The sequence below is a fragment of the Eschrichtius robustus genome, chromosome 13, assembly GCF_028021215.1.
Source record: "Eschrichtius robustus isolate mEscRob2 chromosome 13, mEscRob2.pri, whole genome shotgun sequence".
In the NCBI taxonomy this organism is placed as follows: Eukaryota; Metazoa; Chordata; class Mammalia; order Artiodactyla; family Eschrichtiidae; genus Eschrichtius; species Eschrichtius robustus.
The window spans coordinates 71,996,129-72,021,073 of NC_090836.1; the positions used below are offsets into that span (position 1 = coordinate 71,996,129).

General features: G+C 36.2%; 1 protein-coding gene across 1 annotated transcript; it reads left to right on the forward strand.

The window, feature by feature from the left end:
• The first annotated feature begins 3,336 nt into the window (after positions 1 to 3,336).
• On the forward strand, positions 3,337 to 24,083 carry ALX1 (ALX homeobox 1). Its single transcript, XM_068561610.1, has 4 exons — positions 3,337 to 3,562; positions 6,410 to 6,717; positions 9,716 to 9,844; positions 23,712 to 24,083. Exons 1-4 carry the CDS (start codon positions 3,337 to 3,339, stop codon positions 24,030 to 24,032), a joined length of 984 nt encoding a protein of 327 aa, XP_068417711.1. The 3' UTR covers positions 24,033 to 24,083.
• The last annotated feature ends 862 nt before the right edge of the window (positions 24,084 to 24,945 follow it).

The following is a 24,945-nucleotide window of genomic DNA, read 5'->3' on the forward strand; positions in this document are numbered from 1 at the left end:
TAGAACCTGGTTTAATAGACTGGCTCTCTCTGGCCAGCCATGGTTCCTCGAGGCACTGGACCCCGGGGCCCTAGCCATGCTGACCCGTTGGAAGTGGGGAGGCTGGGATGAGGAATGTGGATTTAGAAGCAGGTTTTTAAAGCCTGCTGAAGAGGAAAGAGCTATGTAGGCTCTGGATAGAGTAGCTGAAAGTATTTATCAAAGTGCTGTGGTCAATTTCCAAGAAGGTTATCCTCAAAGCACCAGGCAGAAAATGCCCAGGTAAATCTCAGAGAGGGCAAGACACCCTCCAATCCAGTCAGCCTCGTTTCTTCTCCCTTCTTGTGCCTTCCAGAAATCATTTAATTATTGTTGTTTTAATTAGTACTATTTTAAATTTATTATTTAAGGCTCCAATGGTTAGAGCTGTGACATTACCATAAACTCCATCTCAGCCTCTCAGAATCCATTTAATGCAGCTCTTGGCAACCAGAGACCCAGCTTCTTGCCAAAAACTGCAGATTAAGCATTCGTTATGGGAGTTTGCCATTAGCTGTTCCCTACGTTTTGGGCACATGTGGTTACATGTCCCCAAACGTACAGGACTCTGTGTAATAGATTTGCATTTCCAAGAGGCTCCAGGGATATTAAGTGGGGTTGGTGACACCTTGCACCCACCCCTCCAACCACTCATCAAAAGTGGGGTTGAGGTGTGGGGTGGAAACGGGTTTACTAGGCAGCTGTGGACCCTGGCCCTTCTGTAGTTTCCTCTGCGAGCTGGACCTTTATTGGTTTACAAGCACTCTAGAGCTTGCATCATATGTCTTTCATTTAAGAGACACCGAATGTTTTTCAGGGAATTCAGGGCTCTTAAGACGCATATTTATAAACAAGCTGACAGAGCTCTACGAGGTAACTAAGTTCATTGCTAGGAGTTGTTTGTATATTTCCTCAAGTCAGCAAGGCGTTGTTCTTGCTGCTGTGAATTTTTGAAAAACCTATTAAACGACCATTTCTCTTATCCTCCCCGTGTCTATTAGAGAAAGGCAGGCTGTCAGAACATCTGAAGGTAAGGTACAGAAGGGGTCAGGAGAGAATCAAAAATTATCAACCTGGATAAGAGTGAGTGGATAACTGGACTTCCGACATTCCTGTAGGGACGGCCCAGGAACAGCTAGAAAGTGCTCAGGAAGCGCATAGCTTGCTCCTTCGCCTTAAGCGTGGATAGGATGTACCAGGGCAACCTCTCGCCAGCTTTTCCTGGGCCTTCCTCCCGCGTACCACCCCCACCCCAGCACCCCACACCCCCCATCCGAGGATGCCAGGCTTGGAGTTCGCGCGCCTTGGTGCAGTCTGGAATTCTCCCTGAAAGCTTTTCTTTGCGCCCCTTTTGAGATTTAACAATTAGTGTTTGGTGCCGGCTGCACGGCTCCGGAGGTAGTAATAATACAGCTGAAGTTGTATCATTCAGGAATAGTGTCAACTGGCGAGAACCTGAGTGCGCGCTCAAGGCCGTGCAGAGCGCGGCGCCACGTGAACCGAGCTTGTGCCCCTGGCTCGGGAGAAGCGTCTTGGGAGAACGGAGGCTGCTGCTCGGGGGCGCCTGCTCGGGTCCCACTCGGCCGGATCTGGGTTTAGGACCGGCCCCGCTTCTAGGGCAGTGCTGAAGCGCCGCTCTGAGGTGCGCAGCGCTCCATGATTCTTCCCCGGCTGCGGCCCATGCTGGCCTCGAAGAGGGTCTCCCAGTGAGTCCTAGGTCAGCCAAGACCCCGAAGAAAGTGCAAATTCCCGAGCCCATCCGGAGGCTCGCCAGAACTGGGCTTGGCCTCGCCGCCCCGGAGTCGGGGCTGCCCCGCGTGCCCAAGGCCGCGGGGTGGCTACCCGGCTGTCCTGGGGAGACGCGACGGGCGCTGCGAGGGACTGTGCGAGAAAGGCCGTCGGGTAGAGGCCTCCCTTGGAGGGCGCAACCCTTAGTCCCCAACTTGTGGGCGTTTTCACCCAATTTGCCAGTTTAAGAGGCCTGTTGCTAATGGCGGCCTTTCCTTGCCCAAGGCGCTGAACGCTTTTCCCTCCGACGCGGCGGGCTCCTCCGAAACCAAAGGCAGTCCCGAAGCCTCCCAGAGGGGCTTTCAGCTCCGCAGTGCTGCCTGCCCTCAGGGAGCGGCCAGCTCCCCAGCCCCCCACCATCCTCTCGGGCTGGAACCGAGGTCCGGGCCCAGCTCCGCGCGCGCCCGTCGCTCCCCGAACGCGCTTTTCAAACTCGACCGCGACTATTTAAGAGTAAAATAATAATCTTTTGAAAACCACCCTGAAGGCCTTCCTCGTTCATAAACCCCTTTGTGTAACGAACCTCTCTCTGGCCTACACTAAGGGCCCTTAGGAGGTACTTTTCCGATCGGGGTTTCTTAAAATAATCTGGATCTAGTGATAAAATCGTGGACCAAGGGGAGGGGTGGAAGAAGGGTGGGGAAATCAGGTTGGTATCGGTATAATGTTTTCAGTGCCTCTTGCTCGGCTTTCCTCTCCCACTGCCACCACATCCACACGCCACCGCATTCCAGAAAGAAAGAAAAGGCCACGAGTTCGTGAGCGCCGAGAGCCCCCGGACGCCGAGCTCCTCGGGATTGCAAGGAGAAGCGGCCCCTCTAACCACGGCCATCCCAGTTCATAGCTGCCAACGTACCCGGCTTCTTGGGCTTCGGATTAATGTGGATCTTCCACAGAAACGGTTTACGGATGAAGTAAAAGCCCTTTAGAGCAGTACTTCCTTTCAAGTTGGTAAGACGCCTCTAAATCTTTCTGGTAGTGAGTGGCCGGCGTGGGGGTGGGGTGGGGACCGGGTGCCGGGCGGGCGGCCCGGGAGGGCGCGGAGAGCGGGGAGTGGAGGGTTAACTGCTTTGCGATCTCACCGAGCTCTTCCGAAATGCCAGTCCACTGTCGCGGCGGCAATGTTTCTGGGTGTCGTGGCCTCATCCCTGCTGGCATTTGTCTGAAATGGAGCTGTCTGTCTAACCTAGGCCTGGACGCGCCCTGCCCGGGTAAGTGGGGGAAGATGGGGGTGGGGTGGGGGCGGAGGGGAGTCCGGGGTGGAGTTAGTCGCCTGCCTATTTTCATATTCATTAGAACTGGGAGGTTGTCCGAGGAGCCCAGCTGAGTTTCAAGATATAAAAGCAACTTCGGGTGCCCCCTTTCCAGCCGGGACTTCTTAAAGGGCTCGGAGCCGGGCAGCTCCCCGCGCCGCAGCGCCTGCTTCCCCTTCGCTCCTCTCTGGCCCTCCCTCCTCCCGCCCCCTCGCTCCCTCCCCCAGCGCGCTCCAGCCTCCGATCTCCAGTAGCTCCGAGACAGCTTTCCAGGATTATGGAGTTTCTGAGCGAGAAGTTTGCCCTCAAGAGCCCACCGGGTAAAAACAGTAACTTTTACATGGGCGCAGGAGGCGCGTTGGAGCACGTTATGGAGACGGTGGACAATGAGTCCTTTTACAGCAAAGCGTCGGCGGGCAAATGCGTGCAGGCCTTCGGGCCCCTGCCCCGCGCCGAGCATCACGTGCGCCTGGAGAGGACCTCGCCCTGTCAGGACGGCAGCGGTGAGTCCCCTGCTCCAGCCGGAGTCGCGGAAGCCCACCCGCAAATCCGGAGTGCGGGGAGTGGCCGGGGCAGGGAGGGAGGGAGGGAAGGAAGAAGGAAGGAAAAAAGGAAGGAAGGAAGGGAGGAAGGAAGGAAGGGAGGGAGGGAGGGGGAGCGAGAGAGCTGGAGGGCGGAGGAAGGCAGTGGAACGGGGCTTATTTTAGGAAGCGGAGTTTTGGCTGCTACAGACTTCGGGGGGAGCCGAGGAAGGAACCCGCACCCGGTTGCCTCCGCGCGGTTCTCCTTTCGCTGTCCTCCACGGGTCCTGGAGTCCCTCTGTCAGGACCCCGGCGTAAACTGATAGGGCGCTAAATAGAGCGTAATTGAGTCAAGACAGCGCGCTTCCTCTGCGAGCCCGCCGCGCTGCCCAGGCAGGAGGAGCTGAAATCCATCACAGCTCGTTAGAGGACGTCACTACCGTCACGAATAAGAAAACTTAGGTGAAAAATGTTTTTTACTTTTCAAGACGCAACGATATTTTTCTTTGGGAAGTTAGAGGGTTACTAGATTAGTTTGTGGGGATCTGTAATTTCTACTTCTTTGGGTTTGCGATACAACAACATACAATTTTGTTAAACGCCAAACCACTTTAAATAGCTTCGGGCAAAGAATCTTCAATATAATCACTCACTCCCGAATTCTGCATTGTCTATTTTTCTGACTCCACGTAGAAGTCACCTAAGAAGACTTTCGGAATGCTTCTGGATGAAATCTTTAACTTTGGATGGCCAAGTATCTCAAAGTCAAAATGTTATCAAAACAAACCATCTATCTTTTCTATCTTGTAACCCAATACAAACCTATTTTTTTAGATCGCGACAGCTAAAGCAAGTTTACAATTCCAAGAGGACTTTTTCTTATCATTGTATATATTCCACAGTTAAGCTGTAAGGAGCGGGTTGTTTTAAAATAACAAACGAATTAAGTGTGAAATATTTACAGCAAGCCTGCCGCCCCCTATTCTAATGGTAGTTCAAAATCTGGCAAGGCACCGGCTCATAGAAGCTCCTTTTCTGAATACCTAGTACGCAATAAGTTTAAAAAACGACCTCGTATATTTTACTTATTTTGTTCAACGTTGCAAGTTACTTTTGACCTGCAAGGTTAAATAAAAAATAAAGGCGCAAACAATAGAGAAAATCAGTTAAATCTCAGTCATTTATTTAGGAAGACGCAAAAAATTTTTTATTTTAATACACTGAAGTTTTGGCTTTCCGGCTGTATTTCACATTGCAATATTTTTATTTTGGAATTTACAGAGATATACATAAAGTTATTTCTATGGACAGGATTTTTAAAAAATGGTTCTGAAATGTCCTCTGTTGACAGCTGGATACGACTCAATCATAATTTTTATTTAAATTCTCGGGATTCCAAAAATAAGAAGAGAAATAGGTGATTTTTGATACTTTATCAAGTTTTTAAAGAACATCATACTATTAGGATGGATTTTAGTAGGAAAGTATTAAGTAAGATAAATGTAGGCAACAAGGAGTCCGCCAAATTTAGGAAAGTTCCTGTCTTTCTCCTGAGATGCCCTTACCCTCACGCCTGCTTCCCCTCCCCCATCCCTAATTGCCGCAGTTCCCCATTTAACTCTGCCCGCGGAGACAAAACCGTATTGTTTGTTCATGTCCAGGCTCTTCTTTCTGTTTAGTTTTACATCACATCTTTTTTTGCCTAAATACTCTTCCGTATTTAAGTTACCTAGGTACTAGAGTTCAGTACATTAGTTTAATGATTAAAGCAGTTGTAAAAATACATCATGAGAGAATTTTAAAATAGACAAAAACGAAAAAAGTGTAACAATTCATTGGAAATCATTGTTGTGGCAGGGCTGACTTAAGAAAAATGCTTCCCGTTGCATTATGTGCCTCCATTACATTTGTGTGTGTGTGTGGCACCATATGATGCATTTTCGTTTTATATCATACTGCAAGCATGCACTCAAATCTGGAGGAAATCACTAAAATTAAAGCACCCCTAAACAGAATGCCAGGTGACATCCTTTGTAATCTTTTAATAGATGTTTTAATTTCTGTGCTTTACTAGAGGGAAGAGTAAAGCTTTCTGTCTTAAAACATGTTTCATGAGTTAGGCATAAATTTGACAAATTTAGAAAGAACTGCAAATGAGTTTTTAAGCTAAAGAAGTCTACCTAAGTCTTATTATTTTCTGTAGGAAACACACACAGAAACTGATGGAAAATTCATTTTTTAACTTAGTAGGTTGCTTTTTGAAATAAAAAATTTAAATGCAGACATGATATACAGTTGAAATATTGGAAATATAGTAGGAAACAATACCATATCTTAAATCTATAGTCCATAGGTTTTGTGTGGAGGAGAAACATAACTTTTGAAAAGAGTTTGGATTTTGGTTTACGGATAGTATTTAAAATTGAAATATCTTTTTTGAGCCATGTAAGTAGCTTACTTTTGTCTGCTGTGAATAAATAAGACATATTAAATTTGGCTCACCTTTCAAAAATTATGCTCACTTAGATTTTTTTAAAACTACAGCGTCTTTTAATTTGACTAATTTGGTTATAAATTATGTGCATAAACATTACGTTAATCCTGGAAAATAGAACTGTGTGTTTTGACAAATTATATGAGTTCCATGTACACATTTTTAGATGATTCTAAACCTGCCCAAAGTGAATTAATAATGTGATGATCAAATTAATACTGGCACAATAAATCATAATGGACCGCTTCCCTGGTGCTCTAAATTACTTCAACTTAAGTCCTTCATCCATATGTTTTGCAATCCTGAGAACTGTTGTTTTCCCCCTTTGGGTACAGTGAACTATGGGATCACTAAAGTAGAAGGACAGCAGCCTCTTCACACCGAACTAAATAGAGCTATGGACAACTGTAACAGTCTCCGGATGTCTCCCGTGAAGGGGATGCCAGAGAAGGGAGAACTGGATGAACTTGGGGATAAATGTGACAGCAACGTATCCAGCAGTAAGAAACGGAGACACCGAACCACCTTTACCAGCTTGCAGCTGGAGGAGCTGGAAAAGGTCTTTCAGAAAACCCATTACCCGGATGTATACGTCAGAGAACAGCTTGCTCTGAGGACTGAGCTGACTGAGGCCAGGGTCCAGGTAGGAGCCAGATGAAGGCTTGGGTGTGTGTGTGTTTGGAGGGTGGAGTAGTTGGAGGGGGGATAGTGTTTGATCCATAGTTGTGTTTTACTACAAAGGAAGAAACTGATTCTCCTACTGAAGATACAGAACAGTGTAGTATGTAAGTGTAGCATGTAAGTCTACTAAAGTTACTTTCTACTTGCAAAGGATTTGACAACTCACACACAAGTATAAAAGAAAAGAACACTTGAATTATTACATAGGCATAAAAACTAATGATTATTTTAAAAGAACAGAATATGATAACAAATCTCTGATTTCAAAAAGTGATTTTTAAAGGACAAAAAACCAGTCATAGCTATCCAATCTAGTAATCCATGTATTTTATTTTTCTATTTTATCAGCCGTTGAAGTTCTTTTTGGGTTATATACCCTATATTGGTAACTTATTTGTATAGTGGTCCATAAGTCTATAATTTTACTGAGGTTGGGGTTATAATAAAACAAGGAAAAATGAAACAATCTCACAAACTCCCAGTTGTTATGTATACCATAAACTATTTTCACTGTACATAATTAAAGAAAGATCATATAGCTCATCTACAGTTTTCTAGCCCCAGGAATTGCCAGTACATGCCATTCCGTTATAATTTTTCAAATCTAGATAACTTATATGATTTTTGCAGAGGCAATAGGAATAATAAAGTAATTTTTAAATATATAAATTCAGTTAAATTATATCTATATGTTGTATTCAAATTATCAAATTGGATGATTCAATATACGAAATTTCTTAATAATTTGAAAAAAATTTTTAAATATTGGGTAAAATTCTACCTCCTAAGTGTATTTTATTTTTACTAGCCTTGATATTCTAAACTATATTAGTCCCTAAGTAACAATAATTCAGAAGAATAACCTTTTTCTTTGTGTGTGTTTTTACTACTCCAAATAAAATAATTTGAATTTTGCAATTCCCATAAACTACTAGAATAGAGAAATAAATAAAAATTTTATTCTGAGTGGAGTAATAGTATTCCTTCTGAAGATTGAGCCATTGTAAGGCCCTTATACATCAGTAAAGACAACATCTGGTGGTGCAGGAATACCAAGCAGCAGATTTTTGCTTTAGTTCGTGGAGACAAATGGTTACTTTATCTTAGTTCAGGAAGTAAATGTATAGAAAGTCAACACTAAGGAAGAATTTTAGAACTGTCAAGTGTTAACACAAACCCCCCACATGTGTGTTTCTTGGTCTTGTGTTCATATATGTAAATTAGTTATACTTGTAACCATAGAAAAATGTATTTACACACACACAGTGATCAGCTGTGCACAAAGCATGTTTTCCCCCTATCATTTCACCAAGTTCTGATTAATTTTTGTCTAAGAACATGCACAGAGAGCCAGCCTGAACCTAATTTACTCAGATGGTTCTCTTTTCTGCTTTTCACATCAGAGTGGTAATTGGCACCCATTTTAAGGAGATTGTCAAGTCTTTTTCTCAGTAAAAAAGCCCTCATTACTAAATTCCCTCACTATGCTCCTGCTGCGGAGAGAGCAAGAAAGTGTGTCCTGTTTTGTCTTGTTGTTGATGTTGTCTTAAGCCCTGAATATAGTGGATAATACACACTTCCCAGCAGTGTTCTAAGAAACCATCTGAACAGGTAGCTGTCTTTGTCTTCTTTTAATTGCTGAAAACTCTTCAAAGTGCCATCTTAAATTTGCAATACATGCTTACGCACCAAACTGAGTATTAGTATGTCTCCATAAGTGTGAAGGTAAAGATATGAAAGGTTAGAATTGAATATGAAAAAGAGTAAAAATTTCAAATAAATTTTAATGAAAGGCTTTTTACAATTTGCATTTTTATCCTTCATTTCCAGCTTCTTTCCTAAATATTTTATATTCTGAATATAGTTCTGTAAAGAGCTTCCTGAAAGCTGCTTATGTAAATTTTACATATTGAATATCAAATTATACATATTGAATATAATTTTCTATATAGAGAAGTGTATTAAAGAGAGCTTTAATACCTTAAAATATTAAAATGATGATTCTGCAAAGCTACAAGTGTGAATTAGTTAATATTTAACCCTCTGAGGAAGATAGGCGTTATAATGGATATTTCATCTATGCAATTAATTAGAGAGATTTGGAAGGCAGTTTAGTGACCCTGTAGAGGCCGTACTAACTCACAGGCTTTCCTGACACTTGATTATATCTGCCCTGTTTCTTTTTTAATTTGTATTACCCGTAAGTCTTTTAAATTGGATAAATGATTTTGAAGATTTTATGAGCATTTTCTATAAGAGAAAATAAATAAATGGTGTCATTTACATAATAAACAATTTGTATATTTTAAAACCATAGTTCAGCTTCAGATGATACCATTTTACCCTAAGTCTTTGTCATAATCAATATAATATATAATCCTAATGGTTTTTGTTTCTAAATAATCATGATATTTCTGCTGATGCCATATGTTTTAGATATAATCTTTATGTTTACATTTTTCTAAGTTTTTCTAAGTCTGGGTACAACCCAGAAGAGCCAATTGTTTTGACAGACCCAGATATTAATTTGGTTATAGATTGGCTGGGTTAATGTTATATACATAGCCCCAAACTAAAAGGTTATGAATGTCTTCCAGGCTTGCAGCATTCTCTGAGAGAGGGATTATTATCTGTGATAATTTGGAGATATAAGGAATCTTCACGGTCATATAATCTAATTCTTTTTTGTTTTCTGTAAATGAAAAAACAGAGGCTCAGACATATTAAATAAATTTTTGAAAATGTCTTGTCTCTTTGTATTAAATTATATTGCCTCATGGACATGGCACTTGTCAGGGTAAAATAGAAAGTAAAATTTGTGGATCCTTTTCTAATATAAAAAAATTCCCTTTTTAGTAATTATGTTGACCTGGTTTACCTTTCTAATTTGAAGTCTTTGAACATCATATTTGCATTATCAACTATTCCTTACCTAAAATTCTACTTTTTTAAAAAATTAGGTTTGGTTTCAAAATCGAAGGGCCAAGTGGAGAAAAAGAGAACGTTATGGCCAAATCCAGCAAGCTAAAAGCCATTTTGCTGCCACCTATGACATATCAGTTTTGCCAAGGACTGACAGCTATCCACAGGTATGGTAAACTGCACAGAACACTGAGAGGCATAGGTGTGGTTTGTATATTCTTAAAAGGGCTAGTATAAGCTTTATTATATCTAATAGCCAAGAATGAAAATTTTAATCTCCAAAAGAATTTTTCCATGTTTGTTAGATTTTTATTTTACTAAAATATTTATTTATTTATTTTAATTTATTTTTCTAGAGCCATTCATGTAAAAATATTTCAGGGTCTCTTCTTTGGTATACATTGAAACAACTTAAGAAGCATCATTCAGTAGTATGTCTTTTAATTACTCACTCCCTTTGTTAACTTTTAAAATACATAAAGCATTGCTTGGCATGCTATCTCTGTGGCTGTTGTTTCATGAACCATACCATAACCTGGTGTCACATGTGACCTGTGACACCTTCAGTTTCACTGAAAACCATCTTTTTTTCAGTTTTAAGTTCCACTTAAAACTATGTTGTCTTTTCAGCTTTGAGTTTGCTCATTGTTTCAAGGAAACATTTAGCCCTTTGTGACATAAAACATATATAGAATTAGTACTGGACATAATTTTTTCAATGTATCATGTTAAGAAAGACTTCTTTTATAATGAATGGGAGCTCTCATCTCATTTCAAAGAATATTTAGAAATTCATTTTCCTCTAATTTTTCCTTTTAATTTAGAGAGGGTTTTTTTTCATACTTTGTAATTCACGTAAATAAATTTTGTCTTTCTAATTGGGTATTACTTTTTCCTAATACTGAATTATAATATTCAAAATTGTATTTGATACGTGATAAAGGATGTGTGTATTATAAGGAACTTTTAAACCATCTGTTATTTCATTCCTTATTGTTTAATGATGTGCATTGTAAGAGACTACTTTGAAAACAAATATGTAACATATATGCTGGTAGAATACCTTGATAGTCCAGTAAACAAATCATCTCGGCCCTAAACTTAAGGGTATTTGTTTTCTTTAACTGTAAATTCATACCCTGTGAGCATGAATTCAGTCCTTTAATTTCATGCTATCTTTGTGTTCTTGGGCATTTCATGATTTTTTAAAAACCTATTTTGAGACCTTCATTCCTCCAGATAAATCCACCAAATTTATTAATGTAATATTATATGCAAACAAGAGCCTTAGAGATCACCTAGTTCAATTCCTTCATTTTAGAAGTCAGGAAACCAGACCCAGATGAGGTATAAAAAAAAAATTGGTCTGTGATCACACAAGTGGTTCCTTACAGGGTAGTCTATAAAAGACTGTTACAGCTAAGCCTTGCCACTGCAGTTTGCTAGAAGACCAACATTATGGGTACCTTTTGAATAAATGCCCATACCTACCTTAAGAAGAATCTTGTTTCTTTCACTTTAAAAATTTTATCTGAAAGTAGCTCCTTTATATTTTCTCCTATTTTAAAAGCATGTATATACTCCTGGTTACTTAACATCACAGGGCTAATGAAATTTTATTCACCAAATATTTTGAGTGTCCTAGTTGAGTTCTAAACAGAGTGCTGTGAGGATGTTTGTCCTCTAGGCTGTAAGCGCCATGAGATCAGGCACTGCTATTTTCCTAGCTGTTAACACGACTATAGCCCTTACTGTCAGGCACTATTCTAACTAGGCTACATGTGTTAACTCATTTAATCCTTACAACAACCTTATGCAGTAAGTATTATTGATTATTCCCATTTTTCTTATGAGGAAACTGAGGCACAGAGAGGTGAGGTATTTACTCACTTTCATTAGTGGTAGTGAACCCAGATTTGAGCAGAGCCAATCTAGCTCTCAAGGGCAAGATCCTAACTCCCACAATAGAGTGTCTCTCCCAGTGAATATGTTTGAATGATTGAATGATTAACTAATACCAAAGGAGCATAAGGCTTAAGTTGCATTATTCAAATTGCAGTTTAGTTCAGGGGAGCAGAGGATGTTCTCACAACCAGTGAAATCACAATTAAAAAAATAACGGAGATGGCATATAGTGCATATAATTTTGAACTACTTGACTGTTGGTGACTTTAGAAATAATAAAGTCACAAATTATGAACTCTTTTCAAATGGATTTTAAACAGTCTTACTGATATGTCCCACAACACTTGACTGTGATGTATCTTTTTTTCACCTTATTATTTCAATATTCATTCCTTTCCTTGCTACCATTTCTATTTGCCACTTTTCTGCTCCTTGCTTTTGGTTGCCTTATCTCCAACCCCCCTTTCTTCTTAGTATACCATACAATGTGTAGAATAGTGCCTGGACCAATCAAGCTATAACAATATAACTAGTCACCCTTTTTTCCTAAAATTATCTTGCTACTATGTTATTGTGCCTCATAGCTTGTGACATTAACGATTAGCAGAATGAGGTCACCTAGTAGCTCAGGCAGGAAAGGAAATGGTAAAATCAAATTATACATTTGATAGTCTTTTTCACGCCAACAAAGGATAAATTTAAAAAAATTCCCCTCACAGATAACAGAATTTTGCACTAATTCTTCTTGTGGCTTCTCCATAACTTATATACATTGGTTACACCACCTCATAATTTAAGTATGGGAATGCAGAGATCATATGTTGAACTCATTTTGACAGTGCAATTCATTAACAATGATAAAAATCAATACTGGTGAGTCCACACTACTTTTCTGTATTGGTAAGTCATTTAATGTTTGGTTACCCAAAATTCTGAAATCAAGCATCTCCCACTCCCCACTGTAGGTATTGGATAAAGTCAGGGGAAAATTCCATTTTGACTTAAGAATATATGGTTGACATTTTTTAGTTTGTTTGAAAAAAAATAATTATGCAAAAATCATGTCTCTCAAGACTCAGCCTAAGGAAACTTTTTTTTTTTATCATGTGGCTTAAAAATAGAAGTCTATAATGGGAAAAATAGGAACTGAAATAGAGCCTAACCAACTCAATGCAGTAAGACACTGAATTTGGTTACTGTTACTAATTACAGAAAAAAAATTATTAATTACAAAATGTTGGAACTAGAAAATGTTGGCGGCAGGACAGAAATAAAGAATTAGCAATTTGGCAAGGAAACAAAAGCATACACAGAAATACATCAAAACCAGAAATTGTTTACAAAATGATCTCCTTAAGCCTGCTCATAATAATAAGCCTGTGTATCATAATCTTACCTAGCCTAAAGGTATCTGTATATAACATATAATGTTTATTTGTGAATAGTAATTAATATTTTCTAAAATGTTCTAAATACTTTGTTTCCACTGGTCTTCATTACACTATAATGAACAGTAACAGTAAAAATAGTAACTACCAGTTGAGGGCTTATTTTAAGCCAGGCTTCCTTCTTATAGCCATTAACTCATTGAATTTGAGCCCAAGTTTCTTGAGTTCAGGAGTCCCAGGCTTTTTATGCAACATTATGTTGGATTCTCCCTAATCCAACACTAAGTGTTGAAATAGTACAATTTTGACCCTAAAACATCACATTACTTTGGTAAGGAAAAATGCTTTCATTTTTAAAATTTGTAAAATAATAAAACATTTAAAAAATGTAGATACTTCTTAGACTGTTTAAGATATTCTTTCATGAAGCCTCCTCTCAATTTTCCCTCAATCAGCACATCACTTTCTCATTGACATTGTGGTGGATTGTGTAAAATGTCTCCCACACATTTAGGATGTAAAGTATTTGAAAGATGATTCAGTTCTTATTCACGTTTGTATCACCACAGTATTAAGCAAATTATGTATACACTGAATAGATGTGAAAAAAAGTACTGGTTCACCTCAGTATTCAGGATTACATTATAAAACAAAAACTAGTCTATTTTTAATAAAAGAGATGGTTTCTGAATCTCTGATATTAAGCAGCTCTGTGGTCTTAAGCAATTAACTTTTCCTCTTTGAAAAGAATAGACTAGAAAGATTTTGTAGACCCCTTTCAGCTTAATTTGTTTTTCTTGCAGAGTTATTTGCATTTTATCAAACAAATATGCCAGGTATTGTTTTAGGCACAGAGGTTATACAAATGATCCAGACAAAATCTCCTGCTTTGTGGACAGATTACAAACTAGATATTACAAATTCTGCAAACACTTCTTGATGCAAACTAGACCCAGCAAACCAAACCAATTAGAGACCTACATAATTTTGTCCTTGAGTTTAAGAAGCAAGCACGTATCTATCAACATAAGATTCTAACTTGTTTCTAATTTATCAAAACCAAAGCATTTTAAAAATAATTTTAGTGAATAAAATATTTTCTGTTAAGTTATAAACATTTTCTAGAAGATTATAGCAACCTTCATTCTTAAAAGAAGAGCTAATTTCATGCCACTAGGTTTAGTTTGGATTAAAAGTACATTACCTTTATCATTTACCAGCTGAGTAACTTTGGGTAAGTCTCAGGACTTCCTTGATCTTCAGAGTCTTTATTTGTAAAATTGAGGTGTTGGTGGTGCTAGAGTTGGTGGTCTTAGTAGTGTAGGTGGTGATGATGACGATGGTGATGATGATGATGATGATGATGATACTTTTTCTGTTATGGAGAGGATTAAAGTGATTTCTAAACAGTCTGTGCAGCTAAATCCTGGGATTTGGGATGGGCCATGGACTAATGTATGACTGTGGGCTGCACAATTAGGGAGTTGTGGATTCAAATCCTGGCTCTGCCACTTTATAGATTTTTAGAACTTTGGCAAATGAATTAACCTCTAGGAATGTTTCTCTTCATTTATAAAATGGTGATACAAGTTCATATGTTATTCGTGAGGATTAAACAAAACAGTTTATGCAGAGTTCTTAGGATATTGCCTAGTACATAATGAGTGCTCAATAAATAGTCATGGTTCTATGATAGTCATTAGTCATTATTAATTTTTTTCTGCAGTAGAGAGGTAGCTAAGTGGTTTGAATTTTCCCTTATGTTGTAGCATTTAAGCTCATCCAATCTGTGAGTGTATTTACTATTTGGGGATCTAGAGAAAGATCAAATTCAGTTAAATACGCTTTCTTCTTTAGATTAGGATGAACAAATATGGTAGCTTTAGGAAAATTTGAGTATATTCTTAACCCACCAAAATTATTTTCTCATGAAGAAAATATTTTCATCAAAAATTTTGAAAAAAGGGTTGAAGGTTTTTCCCACCAAAATTTTCAATGAGGTTTTACTTAGTATATATTGAGAATCATAATTAAATCTATATATTCCAAATGCACTAAAGGACCCATGCAGTATTTTTGCTTTCTGTTGTTTAATTGATGACTTTATAAATATATGCCACTTGGATGTTGAACATACCAAGAGTTGGATTCAAGTTATAGATAATTTGTAGTAACTGGAGTAATTTTAAAAAGCAGATGAAAGTTGTCTTTCTAGTTTAACAAATCTATTTCAAACATTGTTATTATATAACTTTTAAAAGGAAATGTTAAAGTTTCTGTAAAATAGTGATTTGAAGATATTGTTCACCCTACTTTCTTCTCTCACAAGTATCTGTCCTAATCTTAAAGTTTACCTTTGCTTAAGCTAAATAAGGAATATGAAACTTGTTTCCTTTACCACCGTGGTTTAGTGATTTAAAGGTATCTGGAGCAGGTTTTTTTTTTGTTTGTTTGTTTGTTTTCTGGAGCAGTCTTTACCTTTAGAAAAAGTATCACATTTTTATCACTATTATTTCTGTTTTTTCCCCAGATATTTGAATTAAACAAAGATCCCAAGATCTTTAAAAAATGTTAATAATATAGCTATACTTGATCATTGTGTAATGAATAGTCTCATATCTGTCAAACTACCAATAAGATGGTCATGTATTGTGATACAATAAAACTTCCCTCATGATGAATGGAGGGACAAAAATGTTACCAGCATCAGGTCAGCAGGTCATAGTGATATTGTACAATTTCTCACTGATTGTAAGCACAAATATTTAATATTATAGAAGGACATAATTTATTCAAATTAATATAATTTTTACAATGGATAAAGTTGCTAATTTAATTAAATATATGCATATATATTTTATATAAACACATATAAAGACTATTTCACATATGTGTGTATGTTAAAACTAAGTTATGTGTAGTAGGAGGTAGATTTTGTTAGTATCAGGTAAAGGTGCGGCTAGACACAGACAGTGAATAATTCTTTTATTTTGTTGAAAGTACAGATACTTTAAAGAGGTAAAGAATATCCTTCAGAAGAAGTAAAGTGCATTCATGTTGTTGACTATGAAAATAGATTTATTTTTTTTAATGTAATATTCAAATTTAATGTGATTTAAAGACTTTACATAGTCGTAATAACTTAGCTGGTTTTTTTTTTTTTCTTTTTTTTTTTTGCTTTTAATAAGTGACCACTGTTAAAGCATTGTATTTAACTGAATTGGTCATACATATTTTATATTTTAAGAGGAAAGAGTAAATCAATAAATTGAGTAGGTTACCAAAATAAGTAATAAATATGAAAATAAATTATTGAGAAGTGCCAATGTTCCTCATACATATAAAAACTACCTTATAGGAGAATAGGGAAGAACCAGGGGGGAAATTAAGCATCAAAGTCTGAGAAGTCTATGAGAACAGACTTGTGGATTAAAACCTACAGTTCAAACCATTATTGTTAGTGTGAACCTCAGGATATATTTTAATCCAGAATTTTATGTGTGCCATATTTATTAAGCCACATGTGTCTATGGGTTTTCTTTTTTATTCTAAATTACGGAGCATTCAATAGAAAAAAATTTTTGTGCAAACGCACAGTTGAATTAAAAAATCACAAAAATAAAATTCAAATTATAGTTAACACAAATACAAGATGAATATAATTGATAACTTTACTCGGGATTTTAAGAATAAATTCAAAGCTCGTACATGACACCATGTGGGACTCTCTAAGATTAAAAATATACTGTGTAAATACTTCAAGTGTTTGCATATTTGATTTACATTTTAAGTTAATAATTCACAAAGAAAACTTAATTTATTTTATAATTTTTGTTTCTTATAATTGTAAATTTTTTTAATAGATGAATTGTCATTAAAAATGAATCAGCAATAGTTACCATGCATGTATTAAAATACATGAAAAATAAGGTGACAAATAATTGGAAAATACTTCATATGATAATTGTTGCTGGATAATTATTAAAAAAATAGCAAATGCTAAGTGCTATGATTTTATTCTCTCCTTAAGTGAGTTGATTTGAAAGGTTTCATTTTAAGGCATGTAGGGTGAGATTTCCTATGAATCTTTTTTTAAAAATGATCACAATTAATACAAAATTTGAGGACACATTCAACACTAAAGGAAACGAGAAATGTTCTTAATGCTTCCTCTGTCTTTGACTTGGAGCATATTTCGAATATTATTTGAATAATACAAAATTTAAACACCTTTATATGGTATCATTCTTAAAATTTTCAGACATTAACATTTCTTATGAGACTTAGTGCTTTTAATTTTTGCACTAATGAGATATATACTTTTATTTTTTCTCTATAGCAATTTTCTTCTCATTAGTTCATTAATCTCATATGACTATTACATCTAATAGTGATTTTTTTTTTAACAGAAAAGGCACTCTTTCTCGTTTCAAATCCCTGTATACATTTCTAAGATGAAATTTAATTTAAGAACTCAAAGTAGCAATGAATACTTAACATGTGATCCTTTTCTGATGAATAAATAATTTCTAATCCCTTCAACTTAATAGTACTATGTGTTGAAAACATATATTTTGGGAATTTTTGAAATGTAAATTGATTCGCCCCAAATCTTAGTATTTATATATTATCTTAAATTGTTTTCATTACAATACCACCTAATAAGAGGGCACTGATGAAAACATACCCTCATTTCTATCTCAGGTAGTACCTAAACTTGCTCAGATTGATCTTTTCACTGCGTAATTAATTCAAGTTGGGATTTTTTTTTTTTTCCAGATGCACAAGGTCTCAGTGTGTGTTATTCACTGGTAGCAAATTCACTATTTAGAAAAACACTTATACCCCTTCTCCCTGCCAGCAGCTTACTGATGTAGTTACTAGAAAAGTTAATGGGACCCTAAGTTTAGACAACAGCTAAAAATATCTGCAAGTTACTAAGCATATGATTCTTATTAATATTTTATCCCTCTAAATTTTAAAGGAACAGATATGCTAATAAAGAATGTAATGGTCTCTTAAAAAATTGAACTGCTTTTGTAAACGGTGGTGTTTTCATTTTTAAAAGAGACCATATAAAAAATCAGGTAAATTAAATTATATAGTGATAATGTGGTAATAAATCTATATAGTAAGTATTGAATAATATTCAGAGTAGTCAATAAATGTAAACATTCTGTCAAACAGGAAAAACCAAAGTCAACTTTCAGATTTTAATGCAAAGAAGCTATTGCTATAACATCATCACAGATACCTCTTTGTGAATCCCTGATCTCTGTCTTTTTAAAGCAACCTTTTAACTCCCACAGGGAAGTGCTGGGGCTGTGATGTGACGGTAGTGTGAGGATAGGATAATATGTGTATCATGGTGTGTATGTGTGTCTAGGTATGTGTGTACATGGAGATATTGGTGGCTGGTAGAAGCAGTGTATATGTAGAGGAGTAAAGTTAAATAAACTTATTTTAGTAGAAAAATATTTAGTTGGTTTTAGAGATGCTTTAAAATTAAGGAACAGTTATTACTCATATATTCTCACATTTTTCAGTATTTCTGTTAAATCCAGATTAAATTCCATTGGCTAGTGTCTCAATAAATACCACTAACAGTAGGATATAGAGTATATAAATCAGGAAACTATTTGCTTTTTTTTACACATCATGCTACTTTACAACTAAGGGAAAGACTAATAAACTTACATTAAAAGGTTTTTTAAAAGTATGAAAAATTCTCCACTACAGTGAAATCAGCAAATATATTAGAAATATACACCAGATTTAGCATACTAAAATTTTCTTTACAGTTTTGGTTATATAAAGAATATGTCTGTATCAAGTTTCCATGGTGAAGGTAGATGAGATTTATAATTTCCTATCCATGATTTACCCTATTCAATTCATGACGTATATAGATCCACAGTGAAGAACTCTTAATATATATGTGTATACTTATACATCACCCCTCTCCTTCCTAGCCATTGCTTTTAATTCCTTGAAAGGAAAGTGAATGTTAAATGAATTTGATTTCAGTTTGGAAAGAGACGAAAAAATCAACTTTCCTCCAAAATTCAAAGTTATGGAATAATTAAGTTTTTACTTGATTAGAAAAACATTAAGGGGCAAACGTTCAAAGTGGAGAGTTCTAAGTCAGCTGAACTTCCATTCATGCTAATGGGAGGTTGTTGGCTAAGTTCCCTGGACAGTGCTTTGAACATACCATCAGAACTTTAAAAAATGCTGTGAACCGCATTAAAACATGGAATATTTTTAGATTATCCACTCCTTTTAAACACAACAAAGAAGAAAAAATGTAAAGGCAAGCAGTCTTTTTTTTTTTTCTCGTTTTTCTTTTCTTTTTTTTTTAAGCACTCATGAAAAAAGGATGTGGACATTATTCAGTAATGCTGTTCCTGGTTGTAAAGCCCTTGAATATTATACAGTTAGAAACCTACAAAAAAATTATTTGGTGTCAGTGAACTAGTCCAAAACTAGTCTAAAAAAAGAAAAGTAGTGATCTTATTTAGAAAAAAGTGCATTCTTTCATTCCAAAATTCAACAGCAAATACAGTATTTTTAATAAGTCAGAGAGTAAGATTTTTGTATGACTTCTCTGTTGACAAATATATACGCAGTTTTAGACAATATGTGTCGATTCTAGCACATCGTTTTAAAAAGATCACTTACAAGAATAGGATTGGTGGAGGGATGGAGGAGACATAGAATGAGCCCACTTGGACAGCAGTAGATTTACTAAACCACAAGCTCAAACGACTTTGTTGTTTAATCAAATATCGCCTTCAAATATTAACAGAAGTAGATGATCTAGAACAAAGATGATACCTGCTGGGTTATCCCTACGGTGATCAGACGACACCTAGATTATATTCTGTTGTCAGTGCTGGATGTTAATAAGGGTGAAGGGTGTTGACAACCTCTAGCATATCCAGAGGAACGTGACTGGAATGATACCATCTGGAAATCATGTCATATGAGGAATCCTTAGAGGAAGGAGACTTGTGATTGTATAATAATCGCCTGATGATATTTGAAGGTTTTCCCATGTAAGAAGGATGCTACTTATTCTGTATCATTTTAAGGGACAGACATAGAAGAGATAGATAGAGAAAGATAACACTCACTTTTTTACAGAGCTCTCCAAAAGGGAATGGAATGTTTTTTTAAACAGGGTGAGCTTCTTATCACAGGAATTGAACATAATTGAAAATGTACAAGGGTTTTTTGCATTTGGAAAGAAGCTGGACTTCAATAGCGTTTCCTGATCCTAGGTGATTTTAAGACTTGCTTGTGTGTATTATCATTGCCATTATTTTAGTACAAATCCCCTCAGCCACACCCCCTGCTTAATGAATCAGAATCTCCAGGAAGATGCATCTGTGGTGGATAATAAGTGTTTAACAGAAAAAAAAAAACCCAAAAAACTGCCTAGGGAAATATAGTCAACAGGGTCTAGCTTTGTAATTTTCATGATTTCTGTTAAGATTGTGTAGTATGGTGATTCTAGCATTCAAATCATGAAAAAAAATTTAGATATATTAGCATAAATTGTCCATAAAGCTTTGATTACATCTGCAAGATGGATCAGTGCAAATTTCATATTCTTAGAGATTTTTCCATTGTTTAATAAATGTGTATAAAGGGTTTTTCATATACTGTGTCAGGCCTGGGGATGAGAAAACAGTTGTGAGTGATCATTGGGAATTTTGCTTTCAGAAAGTGGAGTCTATGAACAACCAAAAACTTAGGGTTATTAATAAGTAAATAACAATTTCAACTCATAAGACTAGTTTTTATGTCATTGTAGCATTTATTAAGATTTCTTGGGTTCAGATTTGACCTCTACCATTGGAGTTATGCCATCTTGGGTGAGATCCTGAAACTCTTTGTTCTATAGTTTTACCTTTTACGCAACGGGGATAGTAAAAGCACATACCTTTTCCGATGTCAAAACGATTAGAAGTCTTCATCATGCTTTTAACATAATGCTTGACACATGGTAATTAATTGATAACTGTTAGCTATCATGAGCGTGATCTGGATCGTCATCATCAAACGTTTTAAACATCCAGAGGGAATGCTTCAGAGGAAGCAAAACCTCAGTTCACTGGGGATATTATTTTTTATGATTTGCATCTAACTTTAATATAGAAACCAACTAGATCCCCAAAGTCTAATGAAAACATGCCAGAAATTTGAAAATCAAAGAAAGGCTGGGAAGAGAGGGGTGATAGAGATCATGGAAACAGGGCATGGCAGTAAAAACATGTGACAGTATCACTACCCATGAGAATATTTGGGTATCCCCTCAAGTCCAACTAAAGTATTGCTGTTTGTAAATTGCTCTATTAATCTGTCTGTTCAGAAGACATTTCTATATGTTGTATTTCATGAAAAGTAATGCATTTAACTTGCTTGATCATGTTCAGGTAAGAAGTTTTGATCAAAATAACAATATTTGCTCATGTCATGGAAAGTGGAGAATTTCTTTTCATTTTATACATAGATTACTGTTCATTCTTTCAGGGGAAAAATATTTTAAATTTAAATTCATAGATTTCCTTCCTTGCTTTTACTCTCCTTATTTTTTCTTTTTGACTGAGTTGTTAAATATATTTCTATGCATTTGGAATACAAGTAGATGATTTTAATAATAAATTCTAGCAACACTGTGTATAAGTTGAGGGATCCTTTAACAAACATAAAATATAAATAATCTTTCTCCACCACTATCTTGCCTTGCATTTATTTTTTCAAAAGTAAGCAAACAAGTTCACTTTCATTTCCTGAAAGCCCTTTTGTCAGACATATGACTGTGGTTTTTGCAGTGTAGCACAATGTTCGATTGAATGTCAGAGGAAAATCACCCAGATCAAGTTAGAAGAGCTAGTTTGACAGACTAATGACATTAACAGCCCCTCCTGTTGGTTTGAGATACATAACTCAGCAGTCACTGGCACCAATCATCATATTTTGGCTACAGTGGGATACATATACTAGAATGAACCAAAATTAAAACAGCATAGCCCATGACGATTTAAGGATTGATAATGTATGCAAATCGTGATGGACAGCTAGCTAGATAGCTAGATAGATGTCTATAGAGATCTCTCACAGATTTGACATATTTAAAGCAGCTTAGAAAATATTTATATAAAGAACTATTTTAAAAACAATACTAAAATGAGCATCTTGCCAACCACTGAAGCACCACTTAAGGGATAATATTTGTTGTTCAGTTTAAAACTGCTTGTGGTCCTTTCTAAGTGACAGAGTAACATCTCTACAGTGTAATCTAGAAGATTCATCAACATATTTTTGGCTATTAATTGAAAATAAGTTGTCTTAAAAAGTATGGCTTCAGCTTGGGTGTTGTAAGACTATACCAGAGGCTATATGTAGCAGACTGAAATTTCTATGTAAAAATAAATATGAGAAAACAGTTCTTGTATATGTGTTGAAATAATTGATGATTGCATTCTAATTATGATTTTAAAAAAGAAAAGAAAGTCAGATGGGATAAACATATGTACTGTTGTTGTGTTCTAGTCTAAGTCTATTGTAATAATAGTGTAAAAGGCATATAATTTTTAAATTTCATTTTCTAAGGCTGCATCTCTCTGCCATGCTATACCAAGCAACATTTTCCTTCTTTTTTCCCAGCTCCTGCCGTTTATCAGGATTTTCTCTGTGCTTCTCAGTCATGCATGTGATCACTTTTTTTTCTGCCCTTGTTTAAATATCTAGTCTAAGATACCTCCTATTTAAAATTCATAGTATACAAATTCTACTTAATGTTTCTTTTACATGCTAGTAACTTTAGAGAAATTTGTATTTGCTGATAATATTGCACTGAAATGTTTCCTGTAGAGATTTAATAAGATGAGATGTGAATTTCTTGGGCACAAATGATAACCCAGTTTTCAATCTTATATAAGATGTTATCTAGTACTTTATTTATATTCATATGATACTTTTGCTAATACTTGCATATTTTTCTCAACTGTGCTTTCGTTATTGGGTAATAGTCAAGTTTTAGAATTCTAAATCTGTTCTACATGTCATACTTCTGCTGCAACCTCACTATATCATATATAAATCATAGAATAAAATGTTTAAAATATGTGTATAATTGTCCTCTTCACAGAGCTATGTATTCAAGACTATAGGAAATGAAAAACAATGAAACAGTGAACATTTTCCAAAATGAGTTTGATCAAAAGTATCTCTAAAGAACAAACAGCCTCGTATCAGCATTGTTTTCCAGCACAAACTACCACACCAAGAGTCCAGATGTGGAATTTAAAAAAACAAATGCAATTGTGTAATTTTGTTTAGAAAGATGAAAACTATATTTAAACTTAAAACCATATTTTTAACCACTTTTCTAAGCACATGAATTGGTCAGGAATCATGACTAAATCTTCCAGATTTCATTTTAAAAATCATGACTATAAAAAGAATACTCAAGAGATTGACATGTTTTGAGAGTATTTTATGTGGTCAAATATGTGGGTTTTGGTGATCCATTCCAGTATAACAAGCTAGAAGAATCTTTCAAATAATTATTTTTCAGTAATTGCTTGATGTACTCAGAATGAAATTACAGACCACCCAATAGGAGCAAACAATGAACAGCTAACAAAACTTCGTCAATACAGTTTCACAAAAGTAAGGGAACAAAAGTGAGAACGCGTAAATGTAATATTTGTTGTTTTATATATTCCAGATTCAGAACAATTTGTGGGCAGGAAATGCGAGTGGTGGTTCTGTGGTCACTTCATGCATGTTACCACGTGACACTTCCTCCTGTATGACACCTTACTCTCACTCGCCTCGGACAGATTCCAGTTACACAGGGTTTTCAAACCACCAGAACCAGTTCAGCCACGTGCCCCTCAACAATTTTTTCACTGACTCTCTTCTTACCGGGGCTACCAATGGACATGCATTTGAAACAAAGCCAGAGTTTGAAAGGAGGTCCTCCAGTATCGCAGTTCTTCGAATGAAAGCCAAGGAGCACACTGCCAATATTTCATGGGCCATGTAACATACAGTACTCTTTTCTTTTTCTCTTAATGGCAAAGTAAAACATTCTTATTTCTCATATTTAAAGGATACCACAATAAGCTGCTGTGTGTGGAATTGCTAAAGGTCAAGATATACAGTGAGACCAGCTTAAATGAATAGTTGTTATTATTTAACATTAAAATCTAAGAATGAACCTCTGAAAAGACTAAATAGGTTTACCATGCATCCGTCTCCACAAACTCTGTTTTAGTAGTAAGATTTTTTTCTATTGTACGAGTCAATGAAATATGATCATGCAGCTTCTGAAAAGAATAAATGTATTAAACAAATTCCTCTGTTATAGATTGATTTATGTTAGTTCTGTATAACAAGAAATCCCTTGTAAAATAATACCTGAAAAAGGAGGAAATGCACTGGGGAAAATGTCAAGATACCAAAGCTGTCAGGTAAATATTGAAGCAGGGTGTTTGGGGGAGTTAACGGCCATTTCTCCCTCTCCGGCTCCAAGACACAATGGGTATATCCTCTGTTGCTGAGAATTTATCTACAGGCCTTGAAGATTTTTTTACCTCTACATGTTTTGGTGAATTTCCACTCTGTGAAAAAAGGACTCTTCGGAAATGACCAGCATTTGCATGAAATATTCGGGCATCGTTTCCTGAAACCATGTGGCTAAAGGTGATAACTGAAATATCCTGGAGTGATTTAAAATACAGTCACAAGAACAGTTTGTATAAGTGCCATCTTTCTAATGAAAAAGCCAGCACGGACTCAGCAATTAATTATCACACACAAGAGAAAATGAAAGTTAACAAAACCCGCTGTTGCTTTTAAACTAAAATTGTCAATTAAACTGTACACACAAACATCTAATAAATACACTCAAAGAAATATTTTCAGTTAAAGGAGCAGCAGTTGGAATCTGTATTTAT